General features: G+C 38.0%; 1 protein-coding gene across 1 annotated transcript in view; it reads right to left on the bottom strand.

Annotated features, from left to right (window-relative positions):
• The window catches only part of ANKRD28 (ankyrin repeat domain 28), a 195,915-nt gene that overhangs the window by 75,008 nt on the left and 99,344 nt on the right, over nucleotides 1–21,563 (bottom strand). The window contains exons 4-6 of the mRNA XM_007936688.2: nucleotides 16,192–16,262; nucleotides 7,315–7,515; nucleotides 5,797–5,884 (exon numbers count right to left, since the gene is read on the bottom strand). Of these exons, the coding sequence (XP_007934879.1) occupies nucleotides 5,797–5,884; nucleotides 7,315–7,515; nucleotides 16,192–16,262 (360 nt within the window). The remainder of the gene's footprint in view (nucleotides 1–5,796; nucleotides 5,885–7,314; nucleotides 7,516–16,191; nucleotides 16,263–21,563) is intronic.

The following is a 21,563-nucleotide window of genomic DNA, read 5'->3' as shown; positions in this document are numbered from 1 at the left end:
TGTCCCTCAAATATGATGGTGAAATTAAGACATTTCCACATAAGCAGAAATTAAGGGAATTTGTTAAAGCCAGACCAACCTTACAAGAGATGCTAAAGGGAGCCCTTTGGACAAAGAAGCAACAACAGCCAACAATAACTGACCATTAACACACATGATGATATAACCCAGAAACCAACCCAGCTATGAAGTATCCAAAGTAAAGAAGCCTATAAGATTGTAAACAGGGAACCAGAGACATCAATTGACAAATGAGAACAACTACAAACCAAAAAGAGGGAAAAAACTGTGTCACTACAGAGCTTGTAGATGGTAGGAAAGCAAGACAACTACAAGACAGAATGGCCTGTTCTAAACTTGGGAAGAAAACTATAAATCACAGGGTAACCTCAAAGAAAAATGATAAACCTTCACATCAAAAAAGAGGACCAGCATAAATATTCAGCAAATACTGAAACAATAGCAACGAAGGAAGTGATAACATGATTCATAAACAAAATAAGCTCAGCACAGAAAATTATATGGAACAAAGAAATTAACACCACAAAAAAGCACATAACAAAAACGATAGCAACAAAATCCTATTTGCCGATAGTTACATATCTGGCAAGGGACTTATCTCTAAGATTTATAGTGGAAGAGTGGATAACCAAACTATGGTGCATACACATAATGGAATGCTTTGCTGCACTAAAGAATAACATAGAGTCTGCAAAACACTGCATAATATGGATGAAGTTGGAGGATATTATGGTGAGCGAAGTAAGTCCATCACAGATGGACAAATACAATATTAGTTCATTGTTGTGGACAGTCAAGAAAAGGTTTATATATGGAGGGAAACTTTCTTTGTTGGTTGCCAGGAGTGAGATGGGAGGGGAGGGAACACTGTGGAAAAAAAAAATGCACTGAACCATGTCACTTTAGTTTTGTGTATTTCACTATACATAAATTATATTTCAATAAAATGCATTAAAAAAAAAAAAAGAAAAAAGAATCAACAGATATATACACATAAACTAATGGAAATCTTTATAATATTAATACTTAAAATTGTATTTTGTTATTTGGTAAAGATATACTTCAACTTATTTTAAATTATTTCTGTTAGGCAGAAACATGGCTGGCCAGGTGGGTGAATGATTGAGCCGGAGGGAATTATAAGAACAGGTCAAGCAAGGAGACACCTGACCAGAGCCCATACCAAACCGCAGCATTTGTAACCCTTACTTACGAAAAACCCCAGCACCTGACTCTTACTCACAAAAGTCCCCAACCATTTCCTGCCCACTATGTTAATGAAGTGCTTCAACTCTGCTTTCTACCCCCATGCTAGTAAGGTACTTTAACCTTATTGGTTCTTGTAACACATACCCTGCTCTCAATCTGGTCCTCTAAGAACCAGGAAGAAAATCACTATAAAAACCCCTTTCTTTCACCTGGGCAGTGCGACTTCTCTGGCCTCTCTCAGGGACCCGTGAACACCCGGGCCCCTCAGGGACCCGTAAACCTCTCCTGGGAGCACAGAATAAAAACTTCTCTTTAACCCCACTTTTGTGCATCCTCTTCTCCTTACTGCGACCTTATAAATTCTTAAAGGGGTCTACATATAGGCAAACTCACCATCTTAAAATTGACAATGTATTTGTGTGAGTGTATTTCAGAAATACGGGTATATTACTTTAGTGGACTATCAAAAACATGAAGGGCCTTTGCATAGCCAATTTGTGGGTGTCATTTAAAAGAAAAAAGGGATGTTCTACAGTGAAATAAATGATATTGATCTAGTTAGGTGAACAATGGCTAGAAAAAGTGTGTCTTCCTTGTCAATTTACAGAATAATGTCACTGTGGGACAAAATTTCATTTAATTCAGCTAGGTCTGTTTTTAGAAGATGGCATCCATCAGTCATAACAGTATATATAATTCTATAGTCAATGACAGCATCCTTCAAAAAAATCTTATCAATGCACATATGAACGTGATAAATGTAATCACTACTGCTTAGGAATTTGCAACTAAAAATAATGGCAGGACAATTTTTTTTTGTTCATGAGTGTACAAGAATAGAAAAATGAATTATGTTTAGAATTTGTAAGTTTTTAGGGAAAGAAAGGCGGGAAGAAAAAAAACACAATTTCACATCCATTCAAATTATGCATTACTTCAAGAAGAAATAATAAGCTATTAATCAAATTAATATTTATTCAGTATCTTCTGTGTCAAGTCATCCATGGTAAGATAATTTTAGGCAGAACTTGGCTGGATATTGCTAAAAGTACTGAAAGCAATAGAAAAGGTGATGTATAAAAGATCTTGATGAAAGCTGAATATATGTAAGGATCTTCATGAAGGTGGGAACCACTATAGGGTGAGGAGGAGGGAATAATCGATTCACTTGGGGAGACAGAGGTGGGGCTGGAGTACATCAATAGAGAATTTAATAATAACATCAACATAAAAGATAGAAACTAACATAGAAAACCAAGGGAGCCACAATCAAGGTAGAGGCAGCCAAGAGTAATAAGGAAGCCTGTGAGAAAGAAATTACAAGACTACTAATGTCTGTTTATGGATTCTCTGAATGTTAACTGGACTTCAGGGTTGTCTGTGAGATCAGTGACCAGTTAATAGCTCCCTAATTACAAGTTTATCTCTCTTTAATCCTGAATGCCTAGAACAGGTGAATTGTTTTAGAAGGTAAGTGTCAATATTCTTGCTATATGATTAAAGCAAAGTGTGTGTGTGTGGGGGAAGCATAATTACTAATCTCTCATTGTTTGGACTCAAAAATCAGTGGAATGGTGAGGTACAAAAGTGAGTGCCTGAAAAGTGACACCTCGTGAATCAGGGACAATAAAGCCCTGTGTTACCAATACAGAGCTATTCTGTAAACTTAACTAGAAGCAACCCACAAAGTCTCCCTTTTAGTTCCATGAAAACAGTTGCTCCAAAACAAAAAAACCAAACTCACTGCCATCAAGTCAATTCCCACTCACATAAACTTAGAGGACTGAGTAGTACCACCCCATGGGGTTTCCAAGGCTGTAAATCTCTACAGAAGCAGTCTTCCTCATCTTTCTCCCTTGAAGCAGAGCAGCTGGTGGGTTTGATCTTCCCACCTTTTGGTTAGTAGCAAAACACTTTAACCACTGTGCCACCAAAACTCCTTAACTGTTGCTTCACACAACTCACACAACCATTGCCGTGGAGTTGTATGCGACCCATAGCGACCCCCCCCCCCTTTGAGTTTCCAAGGCAGTAGCACTACCTAAGTAGATTGTCCAACTTTCCTTCCGGGGAGTGGCTTGTGGGTTTGAACCACCAGCTTTCTGGTTAGCAGTCAAGGACCTTAGGCACTACGCTACCAGAGCTCCCTAACTGTGGCTTAATCAAGCCAAATTCTTTGGAGGTAAAAGACTGATGTACTCTGCTCAACATGAAAACTCTTTAATATAAGGTGAATAATTTTAAGTCAACAAACTAGCTGTTCCTACACTGTCCTGATGAATAAGCAATGGATAGTCAAAAAAGTCCCTGTTGTTGTTGTATGCTGCCGTCGAGTCGGATCCGACTCATAGGGACCCCTCTTTGGGTTTCCGAGGCAATATCACTAGGGAAGTAGATCGCCCAATCTTCCTTCTAAGCAGTGGCTGGTGGGTTTGAACCAAAAGCCTTTTCGTTAGCAGTCAAATGCCTTAGGCACTATGCCACGGGAACTCCCCCCCACCCCCCCAAAAAAGTTCCCAAGACTTAAAAATGGAAAACTCTATAAGGCTGTGTGAGGAGACTTCAGGAACCCTATGAGGCTTGCTTAAGGTTGTTTTACAGCAATTAGCAAAAGAAAAGTACACATGACATCACTAAAGGTACTGACCTTTGGCTTTTAAAATAGAGACATAAAAGAGAACCAGTAACTTTCAGGGACCTTCACTTTTGATCTTCCCTTACAAACACAATGAAGGCCAAATCTGTAATTCAAGATGAATTCTATTGCTTGTGATTATTTCTATTACAGGCGAAAGATTTTCCTGTTCCTCTGGAGTATTTATAACTGGTTTGAAGGAGGTCTGGTGGTACAGTGCCTAAGGCATTTGACTGCTAACCAGAAGGTTGGTGATTCAAACCCACCACCCACTCTGCAGAAGGAAGACAGGGAAATCTACTTCTGTAAAGATTTACTGCCTTGGAAACCCAATGGGGGTCACTATGAGTTGGAATCAATTCGATGGCAGTGAGTCTGGGTTGTTTTGGTATAACTGGTTTGCATTTATTTGGTTTTTTTTTGTACCTTTCTATTTTATAATTTTTTAATAGAATTTCGAAATTAATAATCGCCCATTCATTTTAATATAAGAGATAGGAAAAAACAAAACAAAGAGTGAGGGAATACTTAATGAGGGAAAGAAAGTAACTAGCAAGACTGTGTAATTAGGTAGTTTAACTGCTAAATCAGAGAATATTACTCACTTTACACAGAAGATACGTCAGTTCCCCTCTTCTGGCCTAGTGATTTTTCCTAGGCCAGGGGAGCCAGAACAGCAGAATCCAAAACACAACCTTTGCCAAGAAGAGGAAACCCCTGCGCCACTGAGACAATTCCAACTCACAAAGATCCCCAAATAGGTTTCTGAGGTGGTCAATCTTTACAGAAACAGATTGCCTCATCTTTCTTACATGGAGCAGCTGGTGGGTTTGAACTGCCGACCTTCTGGTTAGCAGCCAAATGCCTTACCCACTACACTACCAGAACTCCTTAAGCAAAGGAAAAACCCTCTCAACTCTATGGATGAAACGGGAAGAGTTTTTTCAGATCTATTTTAAGAAACTGTATCCATGGCTTCCTCCAAGAGAGGTAAAACCCCAGCCTTGCAAAATCTGTGAAGTTTGTGGCAGGTTATACTTCCTCCATATCTGGAGATTTATTTCCATCTGCATGGTCTTAGCATTCACAAACCAACATTTCTACTCTACTGTGTTTGTACATTTTAAAACATGCTGAGGCAGGCTGATCTACCTTCCTGGCTGTCCAAATTATCTCAAGAATCAATGAATGTCTTTTGCAAGCACTCTGGTCACCAAGTTGCATAGGTTTTGGGTGGTCTACTCAGGCCTATAGTCCTCGTGAACTCTATTATTTTTAAAGTGTAATTTTGCAGATCATAAACATTTTCAAGAATACATGTACAGCAGAAAAACCTGTACTCAGTTTCTTCCTGTGAAATTAATGTTACAGAAACCAAACATGATGATATATATATTTAATCTAGTGTCTGGCCCACAAAGATAGGATTCTTAAGGCATCCTCATAGCTTCAGCCTTATATCTCCATAAAAATAAGAATGGTTATGAGAATGGGCTTTCAGAGAACATTGATCCTGAATTATGTATCCTAGGCCTATTTCTAGGAGTTCTGGTAGCATAGTGGCTAAGACACTTGCCTGCTCACCAGAAGGCTGGCGGTTCAAACCCACCAGCCACTCCTCGGAAGGAAGGTTGGGCAATCCTACTTCCGTAGTGATACTGCCTCGGAAACCCAAGGAGGGGTCGCTATGAGTCAGGGCTGACTCGAAGGCACACAACAACAACAACAACAACAGGCCTATTTCTCAGATACCTCTTTCTTTATAGATAAATAAGTCTACCCTTCCACCAGGCTGATTCCACTTAGGCAGCAAACTCAGATGTGGTGTAACTTTTCTTTAATAGTTTAAAAGACAGATATCATGCCAACAGCAAACACTCAAATTTTTCCTGAATACATAATGTCAAAAAATAAATTTAAAAAGCACATACCCATATATGCTGCCCAATGGATAGCACGCCTATCTTTCTTGTCAAAAGCATTAATATTGGCACCTCTAGACAGGAGTAATTTAACCATCTGGAATAAAAGCAAACACAGTTTCATTAAATGTCAGAAGTAGAACTGTTCATAAATATTCCTGGTAACAACTGCCTGTTTCAATTTTCTTTGGGATTTCATTTCTCCATTTGTAGTAAAGAGACATTTTAATATCATATTTTAAACATGATAGTCTGTACACTGAAGATACTTTATAAATATCATTTAATAAATAATAGAACAAAATATGAAAAAAAAATGGTTCACTGTGGGTATTATTGAAGTCAGCCATTCAGATCCTTTTAAGATGTCATTTGTATTTTAAAAATAAAAGCCAAAAACCAAATTTATTGCTGAAAAGTCAATTCTGACTCATAGTGACTCTATAGGGCAGTGCAGAACTGCCTCATAGAGTTTCCAAGGCTGCAAATCTTTATGGAAGCAGATTGCCACTACTCCTGCAGAACAGCTGGTGGGATCGAATAGTTCATCTTTCAGATAGCAACTGAGTGCTTCATAGTCCAAGACATTATTAAAATGTAAGTATATTCTAGTCCCAGAAATGTCTTGAATTTATTTTAAACACATTCCTAACAGCCACAATATGATTAAACCTGGATGTCTACTTACCTCGTAATGTCCAAGAATAATATTTCTATTACCCCCAACCATATTTAGTTTCCCCATGGAAAGGGGCATTCTAAATTTCAAATAAAAATGGAAATTTCAAATTTCACATCTTGTTACCTAATTGCAGCAGAGGCAAAGGCTCTTTTATCTTTATGCTTGCAAAAGCAGAGGACATAGTGAGAAGGATACTGAAAACATCAGCTCATGAATTTTGGGAATTTTTTTTATTTCTTTGAGTTTCTGTGTGTACAACAAAAATGAAAGACTAAAAAAGATGGCCTTAAAAGGCTCTTGTAACTCTGGTTTTGGTGTCCCTCTATGTCTTCTGTCTACACATAAATCCCATCCTTTCCTATATAAACAACTAGCACAGGTGATTTAGAGATAACTAAACACAAATTTCCTTAAACTTTTCTTTTCATGGTTCTATCACTAAAGATTATTGACTAACTGCTGATGACCAACTGTAAGGAAATATGTGTGTTCTAAACTCCTGATACTATCCTTCTGGGAGCACAACAGTTCTCTATGGATTTGGTTCCCCCACAGTAAGAACATACTTTTCATGTGTGGTATAGTTGACAGTTCTAGTTCTACTTAGTCACCCCAGCTGAATTACAAAATCCAAGTGTGGGTACAGAATCTGCTAAATAAACTAAGTTACTCTCTGAATTAGCATGAAAAAGTCTTAGAAGTTTGCTAGAAGGGCAAAATGAGAAAGATATTTTTGTTTGCTTTTACCCATGGATTGACAAATGTTAAAAAAGGGAAGTTCATCAATAACTGTGGATATGGAGTGGGGGACAGAGAGAACCACAGTCTACTTCAATACCACCTACCTCACCATGTCCACTGAAAGCTGCATGATGTAACGCAGTTCTCCCTGCTCGATCAGATACGTTTACATTACTCAGAAGAGGCACCAAAGCTTCGGCACACTTTACAGCTTTATTAGCAGCAGCTATGTGTAAAGGGGTTTGCCAGTTTTTGTCTCGAGCATTAACATCAGCAGAATGCTTCAAAAGTACCTGAACTGCTTCCTGAAAACATATGAAAAGTTATAAAAGACAAAGGACTTAACAGTTTCAAATGTTATACACACACATATATATGAAGGGAATAACAATTTCTTGAGGAAATAAAAGTACCTGTAGAACCTGCCATAACAAAGTGGGAATTCACCCAAGAAAACAAAGCATTTTGAACTAAAGGCACTATTCTGTCATATAAGATGCACCATGATAAAACATTTTCCTATCCTCCCCATTAAAAGGTAACAATCTCTATCAAAAAGTATAAGAATTAACAAATATTCCTCAAAAACATTCATTTCTTGTTTTTCTAGCTAGTGAGAAAGTTAATTTAAAAATTAATTTAAAATCAACAGGAGCTAGTGTGTTAAAAGAGAGAAACATACAAAATTTTTGCTATGGCATCTAGCAGGAAAACCATTAATAACGCAATTTAAGCAATTAGTCCTGAAAGGGATTTGTCTCCCAGAAACATGGAAAACTTCACAACACAAATATAAACTGGTTTCACATCAGGACCCTAAAGAATCCAGTCTGCCACCAACATTAAGCAGTATAATCAGAACTAAACTTAATCTTAGTAGATAAAACCCTAACTATGCATGAAAATACAAAGGACCAGAAGAGAACTGCACAGAATCTGGGTTCTTATCTCACCTCTGTTATTTACAAAGTATAGTATTCAAGTCTAATAAAACTAAACCCTTGATTTTCTTAACTGTTCAAAAACAAATCCACCGTCATCAAGTTGATTCCAACTCATAGCAACCCTACAGGATAGAGTAGAACTGCCACATAGGGTTTTACAAGGCTATAAATCTTTACAGAAGCAGACACCCTCATCTTTCTCCCATGGAGCAGCTTTCGCACTGAATTTGTGACAGCGGCAGCAGGGTTAGGGTAGTGGAGCTTGCGGACATGGAGGGCCGCTGGCTGTCGCAGACAGGGGCGTCTCCCTGTACAACTTTAGCTCAAGGTTGTGGGAGTAACTTGTCCACTTTCATGTTATGCAGCTGATGGACTCTATCTTCCTGTGGGTGGGGGCCACTCCGCATTTGTGCAACCTCGCCGTGGCCATGTGCAACCACTTTGACTCCACCCTGTGTCTACCTCTCTTTTTGGAGACACTTCTGACACAACATCCACTGGCCTGGCTCAGCACTTAGCCGGGAAGACCAATAAACAGGTGTCCGTCAGCTATAATCTTCAGAATACAGACAGCAGCTTCACATTACTTATAGAAAACAAGTATTTACCTAAACCAAACTGACTGCAGTCAAGTTGATTCTGACTCATAAAGACCCTAAGGGGCAGAGTAAAACAGGCTTTCCATCTTTAAGGAGGCACATCTTTCTCTCATGGAGTGGGCTAATGGGTTCAAACCAATAACCTTAAGATTGGCAGCTGAGCATTTTCACCACTGTGTCACCAGGGTTGCCTATTTAGCCAAGAGAAATGAAAAAACAGAACAATCTTCCAAGATTGTTCATATCATCTTTATTCATAAGAGCCAAAACAAAAAATGCAAAAAAAGACAAACTGTGGTACAACCATATAGTAGAATACTACTGAATAATGAAAAAGAATGAACCACTGATGCAGAAAATATGAAAGAATCCCAAAAATGTTATGTTGAGCAAAAGACATCAACATACCAAAGAGTACCTATTGCATGACTGTATTTTTATAAAGTTCTAGCACAGGAATAACTACTCATGGTGAGAGAATTCGGAACAGTGGTTGCCTCTGTAGAGAGAGGAATGACTGAAAAGGGACACAAGGAAACTTATGCTGTGATGGAAATCTGTATGTTGATTATAATACAGGTTATGCAGGTGTATACATTTGTCAGAAATCAGAGTGTACCCTTAAAATCTGAGTATTTTATTACAAATTATACAATTAAAAAATATGAAAGGGGATGATACACAAGGGATACATGTACTCAAAGTTATGGGGGGGGAAAGGTAGAAACACTGTTAGGATCCCTGCCCTCACTCCCATTCCTAGGAAGGGTATACTGTGACTTGGAGGGGGATAAAACTAATGCTATACTGGGAAATGTTCGTAGGCATATTAGTGAATTACTAGAAAATAATTAAAAATAAAATTAATTTATAATCAGATAAATTGGGCAAACACAGCTTACTATAGATACCAACTTTCCTTACTCACTCCTACTCTGGAATTCATAACACAAATCAGAACATTAAACTCTCCAAGAGTTTGGGAAATATTTATATTCCATTAGGAAGAAGAGGAAAATACAAATCTAACCTTCTTTTGTACCAATAAAAAGCAAGAATAATCCAGCTCATGGTAGGTGAGGGTAGGTAAGATAGCACTTAAGGAAGGCACAGTGACAGAAAGACTCTAGAATTAAGACAGATAAAGGTTTGAACCCTGAGTTCACTATTCACTACTTAGAATAATACACGCTAGACCATAACAACAACAACAACAACAAGACCATAAGGCAAGGCTTAACAGTCAACAGCAGTGATCTATGGAATTTCAGAGAAAACCAGAGACTCTCCAAAGACAGACACACACACACAAACAGGTGAATTTTTAGAAACTATAAACTAATGAGACTGATGTTATATCATAGTAAAGTTACAAATCTTATTATCAGCTGCTGTTAGGATTTAGAAAATAATACAGGCGTAACCAAGGACAAACATAGTTTACTACTGACAATTACCATAGTAACCTCAATTCCTAGAGAGTATACGCAAGAAATGCTGCCTTGATTTCAAAAGAACAGCTAAGTAAATACTCCATGATATCTATTTAAATAGATTATAAAATATAGAGGTAATGACAAAATGCTAAATAACTGTATCCAGAGTATTTATTAAGTGTCTATGGTCAATCTACAAGAACCTCCACAGTACTGGCTGTCCTTGACTATAACTTTTCAGCAATTCTTATCCTTCTGAATAATAAAGCCTGGATGGACTGCTAATACCTCCCATGAAAATATAATCTAAACTCAGATATCGTGATAGAACTAAAACGTAATTCCTGAATTTAGGCAAAAAAATAAAATTAACTGCACAACTGCATACCTTCCAGAGAATCCAGCACTGTGATATGGCTTCTTCAAAAAGAAAACAACAACAACAAAAAAAAAAAACGAACACCAAACCAAAAACAGCCCCTACACTCGGGAAAGGATTTATTCAGCGGAATCCTCAGTACTATGAGAAAGCTGAATTGTATGCTACATTTGAAAAATGACAGTCACAAATCAGAATGGTAGAGTTAGAGTGAGGTAGCCAGCTAGTAGGGCAAAGTGTATGAAAACTATGTCACAGAAATATTTAACCTGAAGCAGTCCTTCTCAACCCAGGTTCAGTGAGGAAACTAAGCCCTAAGGAATCCTTGTATGTGATGAATTAACTTCTGTCTCACACATCTACAATAGTGCTAGCTATGTACATCCTTGGAAGAACTGAGAAAACAGTCACTCTAAACATCTTTTATAAGGATTACTTCTCTCACACTATTTCAAAAACATAAATAAAAAATATAAAACTACCAGAAATTTTGCCTTTGAAAAGACACACCTCTCTTTACAAAACACTGTGTGGCCAAACTATGTTTTCTATTAAATGAAATAAGTATACCTTCCTTTTACTATCAGGGTATAAAGGAGATTATTAAAAGAACATCAGTGAGATTAATAATCTTGACTAGTGTGATAGTTGGAGCTGTGTGTCAATCTGGCTGGACCACAATTTTATGTGGTTTAAGCAGTTGTGATGTGGTTATCCCCATGATGGGATCAGATGAATACGTTTTGAGCAGCCAATCCGTTGAAAGGGAGTTTCCCTAGGCCTGTGGCCTGCTTCCAGTATATTTATGGACATCCTGGGAAAAGAGACACTCTTCTGTGGATCGGGATTCTGTTGTGCTGCTTACAACTGCCCATGAGTGAACAATCCACTATTCAGCTTGGAGATCTTGGATTCGTCATTCGTTGAAGTCAACAGCCAGTATACTGCCTGCTGACCTTGAGCTCCTCAGTACTTGCAGCTGCGAGAGTTGGGAAAAGCCTCCAGCTTGACGTTTGATCCAAGAACTTGGGACTTGCCAGCTTCTATAAGCGTGTGAGCCATTTTCCTAAGATAAATTTCTCTTTCTCTCTCTGTATAAGCTTTACTGGTTTTATTTCTCTAGAGAACCCAGTCTAACACAACTAGGTTTTCTAACATTCTTGCTAATTATGAGTTTTTCTTTTTGAAAACAAAAATCTTCAGGGCTCAGAGAACTTTATTTTCATGGAATGATGACATTTTGTAACTTTACCATAATCCTACAAGAGAGTATTGTACTACATAGCCCAGTAATTAGGCTGAAGAGCAGACTTAAGAAACTACCTATTGCCTATTAAGTTCATTGCTCTCTAACCTACATCTTACTTCTGACTGAGTATATACTTTTTTTAAAAATCAGCAGTGAAATATCTGGGTGAAACTTGACATTTTCCTCTAATATTAATTACTTCCTTTAAAAATTTTTGTTCTTTTTTATAATATCTACAAATATACAAAGTCCCCCCCCCCCAATATTTTAATCTGGCAAAACTCCATTATTTTTAATAGTAATATTTCCAAGAGTTCTGGTGGCATAGTGCCTAAGGTATTTGACTACTAACCAGAAGGTGGTTCAAACCCACCAGTCCTCAGAAGGAAGAATGGTCAATCTACTTCCATATCTTGGAAACCCAAGGAAGGGCTGCTATGAGTCGAAATTGATTTAACGGCCGTGCGTTTTTATTTTATTATTTTTATTTCCAAGAGTCATAGTGAAAAATGGGTTGGTATGATTAACTTATTGATAGGTTCCAATGGTAGCAATATTTATCTTCTTAAGTGTCATCACCCCTCACCCCCCACATCTTTATAGAAGGCTAACGACAATATTTCAATTGTGGTGGTTAGGTTTGTGTGTCAACTTGACTCGGCCTGGTTGAGTGGCTGGGCAGCTGGTAATCAACTCCATGGTAGAATCTACTGTGAACAGCTGAGTAGATGCCTTAGGGATATGATCTGCTTCCTGTACTTAAGGAGAAGCCTTGGGGAATGGTCTCCAGCTTATGACATGCTTGGACCCTGCATGTAACCATGTCATTGTTCAGAAGCCTGCCATGCTCTGCTGACCTTGGGACTTACAATGGACTTGAATTAAAGGCCTGCAGTATGGTTTGGTAACATCAAGATGGTGCCATTTCATTTGTCAACCTTGGGCTTGTTAGCCTCAGCAGTCAGTAGCTGCCTGAGTGAAGAGATGCTTCTAGCTTCAGTGGGCCAGGAGCAAGAGGGAGCTGAAGCCCAAGGTTGAGGGGCTTTCACACAGCCCCTAGAGCCTGGCACTTGGAACTTGGACTTCTAGCCTCCCAAACTGTAAGAGAATAAACTGTTTAAGCCCATCCCATTTGTGATATATCCTTGTCAGAGTGGCAGTAGGTAACCAAAACAGGATATATGACAAATATTGGGAGCTCTGGTAGTGTAGTGCCTAAGGCACTTGACTGGTAATGAGAAGGCTGGCAGTTCAAACCCACCAGCCACTCCTTGGAAGGAAGGTTGGGCAATCTACTTCTGTAGTGATACTGCCTCGGAAACCCAGGGAGGGGTCACTATGAGTCAGGTCTGACTCAACGGAACATAACGAGGACAATGTTAAAAACAATTCCATAGTATTTCAGAGTTCAAAGTATCTTGGTTAATACATTTGTTTTCATGATAATCCTCTTATTTGCCCAAGATCATTTACCTAAAAAGTGGCAATGATATCTGAAGCCAGTCTCTCAAAGTCCAAGTTCCCTAGTTCATCAACTACAGCACACCAAGGGCTCAGATTCAAGTTTAGATGTGTGCTTGAGTGTACCCATTGCTCCATCCAGGCTCCCAAGTAGGAAGCTATAACTAACAGATTGCCTCTGTTACACTGCAAAATTTATAACCATTTCCAGTCACTTTTTTCATTGTTCTTCTGTTTACTTGCCGAGTTCTTGGTCTGGGTTCAAGAAGTAGTTCACAAACATGAATAGCAAAGAACAAAGAGAAAGAGGTAGGAGCTCCCCCAATTTTCTTTGGGGGAAAAAAATCTCTCTTCTTAGTGTCCCCTTTCCTTTTCTAGAACTACTTGGTCTCATCATGGAGAGAAGGAGAAAATTGTCTCTCACAATCTGAATAACTAAAGAAACACTGGACTAACATTAATTCTCTCTCTCATACACTCACTTTATATTTTAAGGTATATTTTAAAATGTGCAACAAGTACCAAGCACTGTAATAAAAGGAGTACTTTGGGAATAATGCATGTTTTTTTTATATAACTAACTACAGGGATAGTTCTTTTTTTTTTAATTGTGATTTGTGAAAATATACACAGCAAATTCACTTTCCATACAGCAGTTCACATACACTGTCTCATGACATTGACCACAATTTACCACAATGCAATAGCTCCCCTCCCACTTCCTCCCAATAGTTATCTCTTCCCTGTGTCTATCCCTCCATACACTCCTGCCCCCTTAGCTGTCTCCCTGTGCATAAACAGCCCTTCTTTCTTCCATGATTGTTTGTTCTCTCCAAGGAGTGCAGCTACGTCAGGTAAATGTTCAACTCATATGCCTGTCTTTTGTTTGGCTTGAAGCCACAGGTCCGGGTTCAATTCCAGACCTTAAGGGCAGCTAGGGGCCATAGTCTCAGTGGTTCCACCAGGCTCTATCAGACCAGCACACCTGGTCCCCCCCCCCCCTTTTTTTTTTTTCCAAATGATTTTGCGTTTTTTTCCATATTGTTCTCCCTCTCTATCCAGGATCTCCTACAAAGATCTCCTTCCAAGTGGTTGACAGTGTTAGCCGGGCACCATCTAGTTCTTCTGGTCTCATAGTCGTATACGCTGCAGATCGGATGGTGTACCAGTAGCTAGGACTAATTCTTTCCATGAATTTTTGGTTTTCTTCATTCTTCTTTGCTCTGGATGAGGGGAGACCCATCGTTGCATCTAGATGGCAGCTTGCAAGCTTTTAGGATCCCAGTCGCTACTTGCCAAAGTAGGAGGTGGAACAATGTTTTGTGTAGTATGTTACACAAATTGAGCTTGATGTCCCCTGTGGCTATGTACCTGAGCCCATAGGTTCAACTACTTGGTCCCTCTGGGTAGCTAGCTGTGACCAAGAAGTGACTACAACCTTGCCCCTTGTCAGCTCTACTATACACCTGGGAATTCAGATCATACAAATAAATTATAGGACCACTGTCTGCCAATCCTATACATGGTCTTGTGTACACTCCCCACTTCACAGACGTATCTACTAGTTCAGCCGGTGCACCCATCTATCCACCTGTATACCCATGTTTTGCCTTCACTGACAATGCAGTACTGTATGTGCAAAAGGTTAATCTTTGTTGCCTGTACCTCCCATGTACTTCTCTATGTCTTCTGTTCCTCAATGCCACCATATTGATCACTCCCATTTGGTACACTGCCCTTCTCTTCACCCAAATAAATACTTATCTCTACCTATCTAAGAGTGGGAACAATGCATTTTTCAGGGAAAAAAACCCTCTAGTTTAGAAAGATAGTAACACAAAGGGGTCTGGGTTCTTGTCCCAGCTCTGCCACTTGACAGCTGAGTGGTTTCTGGTAAATCGTTTAACTACACAGTTTCTTCATCTAAGTTATAAATGATAATACAGATAACTATTTTACAAGGAAAGGAACTCTGGTGGAATAGTGCCTAAGGTATTTGACTGCTAATCAGAAGACTGGTAGTTCAAATCCACCAGCCACTCTGCGGAAGGAAAATGGGGTAATCTCCTTCTGTAAAGATTTACTGCCTCAGAAACCCAGTGGGGGTCTCACTTTCAGTCAAAATCAACTCCATGACAGTGAGTTTGGTCTGATTTGACCTTAGAAAGATGCCCTGAGGACTAGATATGAAACCATATCCTTAAATACTTTGCAAATATTGAAAGTTTTCTAATAATGTGAGTTATCTTTAAGAAGGAATAATACATATACTATAAATAAGGAGGAATTGTTCTTCATAAGACACCTAACATACTTTAAGGTTATATATTTAACTGCTAAAATTTGCAATCAAATAGTATTTTACAACTAATGTCAGTATTTAACTAAACATTAACATTTCAAATAGTCATATGCTGCTGAGACTTTTTTATCACTATCAGCAGAACCTTTGCAACATATCTATTAGGCTATTATATAAACCAGTACGGAAAAAAAAAACTCTGAGGAGGATTTCATAAGATAGAAAAATAACTTCTCTTTTGTAGGAGGAATAAAAGGAGAATTTTCTGCTCTCTGCTACTTCACATTCCAAGAGGCCTTACCAAACAAAACAAAACTCAGTGCCGTCGAGCTGGATCCGTTGAGCTGGATCCGACTCATAGCACCCCCTCCTTGGGTTTCCAAGGCCCATCATTATGGAAGTAGATTGCCTAAGGCCTTACTCATTTATAACATGTGAAATGGAACAAATAACTTGATATTTACAAATTCTAAAATAAAATAACCAATCTAAGTATTTTCAGTACTTTTGTTCTTCCTTGTAAAACACGAAATTTGAATATGGACTCATTATCAAACTTAGTAACTTGATGTTTTTATATACAATAAATTTTACTAAGAAGAATTTCATACCTCACTACAAGATGCAACTGCTCTGTGTAAAGGTGTCAACCATTTGCTGTCTTTGGCATTAACTCTAGCTCCTGCAACAAGAAGAAAAAAGTAATTGAAATATTTTCCATAAAATATTTAAAATAAATCTCCTGAAATAATTGTCATGAATAGTCCAAATTGGGTAAATAACAACTAAAAGAAGTTGTACTTAATTTTTTATACCACCTGCTAATAAATTACCATCAAATCACAAAACTGTCCTTCCTATTAATTGATATAATTATCCAATAATGCATTAGCTCTTTCTATTAAAATAACACTATTTAATGTAGAGACTATAAAAGCCACCTTTATACAGAGCAAATCCCAGGTAAAAATCAAGCCTCACTTTAGAATGTGTGTTTAAAATACTAAATACTTAAATAAACAAACATAAGAACACTGACAGATAAAACGTAGATCATTCCAAGGTCCTCATCACATTTCATTACTAATGATTACATTATGTTATAATGCAATATGTTGTTGTTGTTGTTATATGCCATCGAGTCGGACCCGACTCATAGCTACTCCTCCTTGGGTTTCCGAGGCGGTATCACTACGGAAGTAGGATTGCCCAACCTTCCTTCCGAGGAGTGGCTGGTGGGTTTGAACCGCCAGCCTTCTGGTTAGCAGTCAAGTGCTTTAGCCACTATGCTACTAGAGCTCCCAATGCAATATAGTAATATCAAAATAGTTCTCTATATGATTAAAAATTCATTAGTTCTATAAAACTATTGCATAAAACTGATACAATGGCTACAGGCATTGGGGAAAAAAATTAAGAAATGAATCAACCTGTATGTATTTCTGGGTTATACTTATCAGTTCCAAGAAGGAGTAAATTTTTTTGTAGTGAATTAATGTATGTACAATCATTTAAACATCAATGGACAAAAATCATCCTTAAGAGAATGCAAATACTTTTAGTAAAACAAAAAGTATATTAAATAAATTTGAGGAGGAAAAGAAAAATCTATCCCCTGAATAAAATCTGGTGATTTGCTATCCAAGTCCCAATCAAATAAAAGCAGCACATGGCAGGATCATTTTGTCTCTCAATAGGGAGTAAGTAGGCCAGGCTCTTAGAAGTGTAGAAGAGCTGCATGACAGGTCCTGCATTGTCAACAACCCCCTAGATTTTTATCTTAAGTCTTAACTAGCTAGTGAGAAGGGATTTTAGCTATCTAGTCCAATCTCCTTATCCTTTCTTCATTTTCCAGATGAAGAAATGCAGGTACAGCAAATTGCAGAACATCAGAGTCAATATGGCAAAACCCAGGTTAGAAGACAGGCCTCCTAAAGCTTACGTTTTTTTCTAAGTTTTGAGTGTGAGGTTCCAGGCATAATCAAATGCAGTCTCTAATTGTGTGATCCCTCTGAAGCCAAGTTTCTTCATATATAAAACAATCTCGTAACACCTTGCATTAAAGATTAACATATAAATATACTTAGCACATACAACAGGAGCTCTGATGGTATAGTGCCTAAGGCACTTGACTGCTAACCAGAAGGCTGGCAGTTCAAACCCACTAGCCCCTCCTTAGAAGGAAGATTGGACAATCTACTTCTGTTGTGATACTGTCTTGGAAACGCAAGAAGGGGTCACTATGAGTAGGATCTGACTCCACAGCAGTAAGTTTTGTTGTTTTTTTTTTTTTTTTGAGCACATATAATATAGTTATGTTACAGGTAGATTTAAAAGTCTGGAACATCAGAGAAAAATAAGATACTGGAAGAGTAAGAATCATCCATACAAATGTAGCAATCAAAATTCTGAGACAAGCTGAGTTCTCTGGGTGCCATGAGGACATTGAAAGAATCAAGCTCCAGTAACAGAACTTTCAAGAATGCTCAAACATTTAAATCACTCTCTGCCAGGCAATGTGCAGATTAAGATATAAGACTGTCTGACCACAATAAAATTAGTGTCGTTTTTGTTTTGGCAAAGGGTAGAATACAGATAGTATAAACATTTAAAATTTTTACAGTTAGAAGACTGGCACCCTAGAAATGTAAAGGAACAATGCAGAAGACAGGTCCTCATTCTCCCACTTATCTGAGAGGAGCTTTAATGGTTCTATGTAATCCCAGTTTCTCTTTCTATACTTTTATGCTGATGTGTATATATGTATCTGTGAATAGGGTAAGGCCTGAGAGTAGTGACACAGACACTCATAAGAGATGATTGACAGACCAGAGGAATAAAGCCTGATTAAGGGCCTTCAGCAAAGGTAATAATTAACAAAGGAAAAGAATGTGGTATCATGAATAATGAGGAGGCTCTCTGTGTATTAATAAGGAAACCTTGAAGGAATGCTAAGACATTAACAACTGGTTTGTGTTCATGGTGGAATGTATTAAGAACTGGACAGATGGAGGACTGGGATAGAAAGGCAACATCACTATATACTGTGCAGTTTTTTTTAAATAGGTATTTTTAAATGTTATCAAAATTTTGCATTTTCAAAAAATGAAATATATTAAGAGGAAATATAAAAGTAATGGTTGTAAAAAAACATTTCAAGAATTTGGCAGCAGATGCAAAGAAAAACTTAGGAAAGTAGCTAGAAACTGGATAAAGATATTTTTGTCTTTCTTTCCAATATGGATTATCAGATATAAAACTGAAAAAGGAAAACTGTGATTTTAATGACATTTCAGAGCTCAAATTAAAACATGCTGCTGGAATCATTCTGCCATTTTAAGTTATAGTTAAGTCCTCTTCCTCCCTTGTTCCCACCATCCCTCCCTTTCTTCTTCTTTCTCTCTTCACTTTCTTGTTTTTAATAATATAACCAAAGTTAATTTACCAAAAAACATGAGTGACTACAACAAAGAAATCCATTAGTGGTTGACTTTTTTTTTTGCAGAAGGGATCATAAACTTTCTAAGACACTTATCTTTTGTTAAGTTATGGGTTTCTTCTAATAGCACTGATCAAACGTTTTAATTTCTTAGAAAGTAAACATCAAGTATATAAGAAATGTGATTGGGTTATCTACGAAGGTACCAATAGGGCACACACTCCCCCAGACCCATGCATCAATTCAGTAGTATGTACTTTTTACAGCACTGTACACTACAAGAGCAGCAGTTGGCAGCATTCCAGTAAAATGAAAAATAATGCAAGAGCAACAAACATGCCAACACATCTAAGACAGTCTAGACTCTCAGAGCCAGTCTCATGTGAATTCTCTGAAGGTAACTAGACCTCTGTTCTATAAACTCTGCTACCACCAGATGCTGTTGAGTCAATACCAACACATGGGGACCCCATGTATATCAGAGTAGAACTGTGCTCCATACAGTTTTCAATGGCTGACTTTCTGGAACCATATTGCCAAGCCTTTCTTTTACAGTGTGCCTGCATATCTTTTGGTTAGCAGCTGAGCATGTTAGATCTACAAATTCTCCATATGTTCAAACATCAAACTAAAAAGTCATTCCAGTAAGGAAAAGATATTTCCAGAGTATAGTTACCTAGTTCATCAGGTTAAAACTTGAACTCACTGCTATCAAGTTGATTCTGACTCAGAGTGACACCCCCATTGGGTTTCCAAGGCTGTAAATCTTTACAGAAGCAGACTGCTTCATCTTCCTTCCACAGAGCAGTCTGGTGGGTTCAAACCACCAACCTTTTGGTTAATAGCTAAGTGCATTAACCACAGCATCACCAGAGCACCTTAGCTGAAAACTAACAATTAAAAGTTATAATCTTAGCCAAAAACCATTCTAGTACTTTGCAAACATCAGAAAGGGGTAATATGAAAAAAAAAACTTTGATGAAATATTGTTTCTAATTGTTATAAACCATAAAATCCTTCCTAAAAAGTTTTATCTTATACATGAGTTTTTCATACCATTAAACTATGAGTATGTCAAATCAATGTACTAAGCCATAACCAAATTCTAAAAATTAAATAACTTAAAGTATTTCTGAAGGTCTTTTATTTATTTTTATTTTTAAAATTTAATTTTCTTATATTTGCAGTGTTTCCTCCCCTCTGAGGGTCTTTTTAAGTTGCATGATTTTAGGGATGGTCTGAAACTATTTATATTATATATATTATATTAACATGTATTATAGGACAAGATACCTGGAGGAAATTAATGACTTAGGAGACACCTGTTGAACATTTACTATATCACAGGTACTTGAGATACAAAAATATGTAAGGTAGGGCTCTGCTGTTGTCATAGAAATGACAATCATTACAGAATAGTATCTCAAGTGTCATAATAGAGGTAATTATATCCAGAACATTATGGGTGGGAACATGGAGAAAGGTCAATTTAATGACAGCAAACATAAAGAAGGTACCTTTTTCTCTGGGAAGAGTTACTGAAGAATTAGCAAAACCTAAAAAAAACAAACCCACATTCCTGAAGTCAATTTCAACTCATAGTGACCCTAGAGGGCAAAGAAGAACTGCCCCACAGGGCTTCCAAGGCTATAAAATCTTTATGGAAGCAGACTGACTCCTCTTTCTCCTGAAGAGTGGATGGCAGGTTTGAATTGCTGACATTTGGTTACCAGATGGATGCTTTAACCACTGCACCACCAGAACTACTGAAGAGTTAGCAAGGGGAGAAAAAGAGGAAAGTGTTTCAGGTAGTAGGAAGAAGCACAACAATGCACTAATGCACTGGGTACATGGAACCGACTACCTAATGACCAGAAATGGTACTGAGCCCCAGTGCTGAGCCGACAGAGATTAAAGACACTAAAATGACCTTATAAACAAGCAAGAGTACTGCTGCAAGGTATACGAATCCATCTGGTAGCAGATTCAAAAACCATTCCTCTATCCAGCTGACTCTTCCATCCCTGGACATCAAACACTACCAAGACTATACGCAGACACAGAGGACATCAAGCTCAACTGGCATAACATACTACACAAAAACATTGTTCCACATCCTACTTTGGAGAGTAGCCATTGGGATCTAAAAAGCTTGCAAGTAGCCACCTACATGCAATGATGGGTCTCTCCTCATACACAGCAAAGAAGAATGAAGAAAACAAAAAACACGTGGAAATAATTGTACACCATGCGATCATCAGCCTATACGACTATAAGACTAGAAGCACTAGATAGTGCCTGGCTACCACTGTTAACTACTCGGAAGGGGATCTATGTAGGAGATCCTAGATTGAGTGGGAGAACAATGTGGAACAAAACTCAAAATCTTAAAAAAGAAAACAAAAACAAAAAGGGGGGGAGAGGGGGGAGGCCAGGTTTGCTGGTGTGACAGAGCCTGGTGAAACCCCTGAGACAATGGTTCTTAGCTGCCCTTCAGGTCTGGAACTGAACTCACTCCTGTGGCTTCCAGCCAAACAAGACAGG

Source organism: Orycteropus afer, unplaced genomic scaffold, assembly GCF_000298275.1.
Source record: "Orycteropus afer afer isolate SDZICR_OR568_19922 unplaced genomic scaffold, OryAfe1.0 scaffold00003, whole genome shotgun sequence".
In the NCBI taxonomy this organism is placed as follows: Eukaryota; Metazoa; Chordata; class Mammalia; order Tubulidentata; family Orycteropodidae; genus Orycteropus; species Orycteropus afer.
This window is presented reverse-complemented; position numbering and strand designations above follow the sequence as displayed.